The sequence below is a fragment of the Colossoma macropomum genome, unplaced genomic scaffold (assembly GCF_904425465.1).
Source record: "Colossoma macropomum unplaced genomic scaffold, Colossoma_macropomum, whole genome shotgun sequence".
NCBI lineage: Eukaryota > Metazoa > Chordata > Actinopteri > Characiformes > Serrasalmidae > Colossoma > Colossoma macropomum.
In genome coordinates, this window is record NW_023494810.1 from 24081175 (window position 1) to 24087174 (window position 6000).

At 36.4% G+C, this 6000-nt stretch overlaps 1 protein-coding gene across 1 annotated transcript in view; it reads left to right on the forward strand.

Annotated features, from left to right (window-relative positions):
* The window catches only part of pfkfb2b (6-phosphofructo-2-kinase/fructose-2,6-biphosphatase 2b), a 29760-nt gene extending 24050 nt beyond the window's left edge, over positions 1–5710 (forward strand). Inside the window, 2 exon segments of the mRNA XM_036559142.1 lie at positions 421–443; positions 1897–5710. Of these exon segments, the coding sequence (XP_036415035.1) occupies positions 421–443; positions 1897–1962 (89 nt within the window). The 3' untranslated portion in view covers positions 1963–5710.
* The last annotated feature ends 290 nt before the right edge of the window (positions 5711–6000 follow it).

Consider the following 6000-nt stretch of genomic DNA (forward strand, 5'->3'; position numbering starts at 1 on the left):
TTGTTCCCAAATATCATAATTTAGAAATTAAGCACTGGAGATGCTCATTAATGGAACGCATTTATTATTTTCCACACCTGTTGTTAAATATGAAGTAATCATAGATGACTTGTTTATGTTGGGTAATACCATATATGTGCTTTATGTCTTGTTTCAGTGTTTAGTATTGTATACAGTAGTAGCGCATATACATTGGCCTTGTGTTAATCTGAGCTGATTGTGTTGCCTGGCCATGTGACTACAGCGCCTCCGTTTTCCTCTCCATTTCTTTATCCTTCTCCATCTCTTCCCCTTGTCTCTCTCTCTCTCTCTCTCTCTCTCTTTCTCTCTCTCTCTCTCTCTCTCTCTCTCTCTTTCTCTCTCTCTCTCTCTCTCTCTCTCTCTCTCTTTCTACCTGTCTCCCTTTCTCGTCCTTCACAGCCCCGGGTAGCAGGCGGTTGTCTGTGAGTATATTCCTCTGTTGGGTGGCTTCAGTGTGCCATTTCACCTTTTTTGGCTCTGTCATTGTATTGTTTCCCATGTGTGCAAAGGCTTGACTAAAACTATGCACTGTATTCCTTCTATACTGGAACTACAAAATCAACACAAGGGTTGTGTTTTGCATTTTTATTTGAAAGTTCATTTTGAAATGGTTTGTTAATTTAAAGTAGCAGTCTGTTCTGTCCCCCCTGCGTTTCCCTCCTGCTAGATGTTCATTCAGTCACTTATCTGGAATGTTTTATAAATAATGATTGAAAGTAATTGTCTAAGGTAATGAGAATTTAGAGTGACTGAATTACAGCACAGTCCATAAGAAGCAGCCTTGTCTTGAATAAATGATTTGCAGACAGGAACCATACATGGCAGCTTTATATAGGATTATGTTAAATTGTCCAGTGAATTGGTGGGAGATGACATTAAACATGCTGTGACTTCTATTTGGTTTACCTACTACAGATGTATATACTCTCAAATCATAGCTGAGACTATGCACGTTAACCTCAAAGCCTTCAAGGCTATCAAAGAAGGTCTAATGATCATGCATGTTGTATTTAAACTCTGCAAGTATGGTAATAATACTGTCGTTACATTTTTAAGTTCTGGAAACAAAAGGGTTAAATTTCCTGAAACACAAAAAAAGTCTCAGATTAACCGCTAACACAACGAGGAGCTGAGAATGGAATCAACCAAACACATTTTGATTTTCAATGGGTGGAATTAAGAGAGAAAAAAGTCTCTGTAGAATAACCAGGTCCAAGTCAGATTGGAAAACAGAGAATTCCAAGGCTCTTTCCTCTTCACGTAAAACTGCAACATATAAGGTAATATATATATTAATATGTTTGTTGCAAGCTTCAGATAAAACATAGAATACCTTTTACAAGCTTCAGATTCCTGTGAACAGCCAAAAAATGTTAATGTGAATTGCTGATAGCCTGGCTCTAATATACTATTAGTATAGTGGGGCACTAGCAGAAATTAGCATTATGAAAGGGGCTTTTTTCTTGTTTTTTAGTCTTTTATGGCCTGAACTAAAGGTCTAGCACTAATAAGCACAAAATTAATTGCAAATCTAGTGTACAGAGCCAAAACAACCAGAAGTAACTTATGGACTGCACTGTATTGCTGCCTGTGTGCTAGTTGGTTTCAGTTTGTTTTAAGAGCATGAAATGGCCAATATTATTGCTTAATGAATTGCTCTTGCTGTAAATGAAATGAAACGAAACAGCAATCTCATTTTTTCAAAGGTTTACATGCACTGTATAATGTAATATCATTTACATTGTAAATTTTGAGTAAATTATTTTTGGCAGCAAATTTCCTGGTGCTTTGCATACTGTATCTATAGTGATAAAGATGTCATTTTTCATATTCAGATTTTTGATTGCTGCTTTTTGTGTCTGTAATGTATTGTAGGAATCCTTGTGTGAAGGAATCGACTTTGACAGCTCAGAAGAAGCTGCTGACTGCTTCCGCTTCTGAATAGCAAAGGAAGCTCTAAGGAGCCTATGTGTCGCACAAATCTAACTACCAGTCTTTATAGCCCTGCCCTCTCCACTGATGACTGGACTACATTTCCCATCATCCCACTGCACACAAAGTTTACCAGCGCAGCACATTTGCATGTGCCCTTTAAGGAGTTAAATATGTATTCAGTCACAGATACAATAATAAGCCAGGCTTTAATGATAAGTGTGGGATGCCTTAATGTAAAAGACTGCACATGAGAGATGCCCTAAACTGATTCCCATAACTGAATGTATTTTTTTTAGTATATGTAAACAGGTCTAAGGCCACATTTGAATCCTAGTATTTCTTGTCTTGAGTATTTCAGATTATGTTTCCTCTTCGCAAGGTTACAAGTAGGGTAAATATTAGGTTCAGACTGATATATCGGGGTGATAATAAGCTTCCATGGATTTGTGAACTCATATGAACCTGTAAATTTGAACATAAAACATTATCATATATAAAATAACAAACATTTCAAATGTGTTTAAACCTAACTTTTTTTTTTTTTGGAAAAATATTTTGTCATCAGGGAATTGCAAGTTTGAGCCATCCGTGACAGGGGTTAGAAGAGAGTGTTATTGTCCTCTTGGTGTCTGGATGGGTAGAGTGGTCTTCGCTCTCCCCCCATCACTTAGTATAATGTTAGCCAACAAGGGCATCTGTTTGCTGATGTAACAGAGTAGGCAGTTAGCATTCTCCTCCATGTGTATTGAGTCCAATGATGTGACATTAGCGAAAGTTTTTAAAGATGCCCCCCCTGCTTAGTACAGTTGTATGCCAAACTTTAAGCACTCCTGGTCAAATTACATCTTTTGCTAATATGAAATGAAATAAGTTAAAACCTCCTCTGCAGAGAAAATACTTACGTATGGCAATTTCTATTATTTTCTGATTTTAACATATTGGACAAAAATGTAAAACATGAAATACAAAATGTGCCATAACTTTTATTTTTCTTTCCCTGATATGTTAAATTCATAATAAATAGTAATTGTGCATTAAAATATGCAGATGTATGTTCTCTGTAGAGTGTATGTACTTATTTTATACTTTTTTTATACTAATTACATGTAACTTTACATACTGCAGCATTATGTGATTGATGGAGACCTAGCTAGCAGGTGGGAATTGGCCAGGAGAAAAGCTAAAAGAAGAAGAGTTTACAGCTAATTTACAGCCAAAAAAAAACTACTACGAATGCATGGAAGCTCTGCCCCTTATGCTGAATTTTCTATATTATTTAAAATTTGTGAGTTTAAAAATGTGATAATTAAGAACTTGGAATTATATTTAACTCTATAATTCACAATTAACAATCATATCAGTCAGGGTAGCACTTTTTAACTCAAACTTTTGGAAATGCTTTAATTTTTGACCATGTAAAATTATATATACATTTATTGTATCGGTAACTGGAATGTATCAGTATTCGTGACAAAATCTTTCGTTTAGGCTCCAGCATACAGTCGTATGCAGAAGTCTGAAGTTTGTCACTGACCTCCAGTAAAATGATGTTTTTTGATTTTCTAAGTGAAATACTTACTCTAATGAGAAAAACTTAAAGGGGGCTTTAAAGGAGGCCTTTTCCGTTTTTTCTCTTTCCTTTAGTGTGTTATATAGCTTTTTGTGCATGTAAATGGTCTGCAAAGTCCCAAAGCCCACAGTAAACGCTAGAGGGAGTAACTCTCTCCCACAGTAACCACTTTTCTCAGCTGCCTGAAATGCCTCGTTGGGCTTACAGCCCTTTGCCTTTATTACAAGATGACGCAATCTCGTAACACAATTTTTGTTGCCCAGCTACTGACAAGCTTGGCACACCCTCACACAAGAGAGCTAGAAAGTAAAAACTTACCACTCAGAAACGGTTCTGCCTGACTTTCAGGATCAGACTCTGGCTCAAACTGATACAGCAGAACCGACGCCATTGTAAGAATAGCCACAGCGGTGTAGGGCAGGGTCTTGTAGCAGGATGCTGCTCTGGCTCTTGCCCACTCTGTTCTGACCAATCAGAACAGAGTGGGCAAGCTTACCAATCAGAGCTCACTGAGCTCATTGGGAGGTGGGGTTTAAAAACACAGATGATCTAACAGAGTGTCTAACAGTATGAGAAAAATAATGTGGTTTTGGAACATTGAAGCATGTAAATCTATTCTAGTAGACCCCAAAAATAAAATTATAAACATTGACACTGAGCAAAATAGGTCCCCTTTAAATATGACATTTTTCTGCAAATTATAGTGCACAAAATCTGTTTAAGGCTGCACTATGTAAGATTCAAAGTCTGTTTAAAGCTGTACTATGTGAGTTTTTTGTTAAAATGGAAAGACATAGTGTTACCGGGTCAGGAGGGAAAAAAACACTAAAATATGTGCGCTGCTGCGAGTCGCCCTGTAAAGCCTAAAATATTAAGTTTAAAGTCAGAAACGCAGGGTTTTTTTTGGGGGGGGTTTTTCAGACCGCATCACTCTTCTTTACATACTAATGTCATATGCACAGGCCCAAAAAGAAAGTCTAGAACAATGTTTAGATTCAAATGCAAGACCAACATTATACTGAAGAAAATATTCTTCACCAGGTTCTCCTCGTTCTGTGCAGTTACACATTCCAGGTGTCCAGATCCCCAGAATTTACATAGAGTAGCTTTAAAATATTGGAAAATAAAATGAAACATACAATATAAAATGTGGCCACAATGTTTTACATCCAACAAATACACAGTAACTACATTAAAATGTGCAAAATTGTCTTTGTTCTCTGTAGAGGATATGTACTTATTTTCACTTAGAAAATCAGCAAAATGTCATTACAGTGGGGTGCACAAATTTTTGCTGATGACTATATGTAGAATGTTATATTTATTGGCACTTGATATCCAGTGGACAAGACTAGACCTTTGACCAAAGATACACTACAGTTGTATATTGAGAATTATTTAAATGTCTTAGAAACAACAGGGCTTGAATGGAGACTTTAACACATAGAGATTTATTTTGTGTAGTCCGAACAAAAAAACACGCACAGATTGTTGTCTAAAGGAGTGTTAATGTTATGCTGTATATTGTTACTTTATCACAAATATGGATGTTTTGCGTTACTGAAGATGTTCGCTGCATATTTGGATGGGATGATTTGAGATTGTATGTATTGTAAGTTATTTGATTGGTGAAATGTTTTCAGTATGACATCATGACGGTATGTCAGCAAAGCTGTATGCACATTACGCACATCATGTACATTCACTGTTTTACATACAGATCTTTAAATTGCGTATATAAATTACATGGAATGTAGTCTATTTCTAGTCTGTCTAGTTTAATCACTAGAACACTGCAAAGACTATGATTAATCATATCTCTGATTGATGTAACTGGGCTGCATGTGCAACTATCCAGATATTACCTCCTGAATATATCTTTGAATGGCTCTGTGCCTTTGGGCAGACACGGCTGTTGCATTGTTCTAATTCTACAATATCCAGGCTTTTATTGTATAAAACATATTAATGTGCCATTAACAAATGTAGTTAAGCATGCTTTGATCATGAACGTTAGTTATATGAAAATATCACGTATGTAGATGACTCTGCATTCAAAACTGCTTTGTTACTTAACTGATAAACCTTTTTTTTTCATTTTTCATGCTTTTGTGTTATGTGACACTGATTGCTCTCATTACCTGTAAATTAAACTGCCTATGAAGCTGAATTAAGAGCACTTAATTCCATCATATCCTCATGTTTGTGTGTTGTTGATATCTGTTTGGCCACCAGGGGGTGCAGCAAGACTGGAAAAATCAAGAGAGCTGTGAGCAAAAGGCTTTTTTGGTGGCATACACAGCCCACCATAGTCCACAAACATTTCACGGGTGCCTTTAAACATAATTTGGCAAGTACTCTGAGGGAGCAGTTTGAAAAACATTTCCTAATACAGCTTACATACTTTCTGACATGCAGTTTGAACCTTAGTACAAATGATTCACCATGACCCAAATTTGGTGATTGGTGTCTTC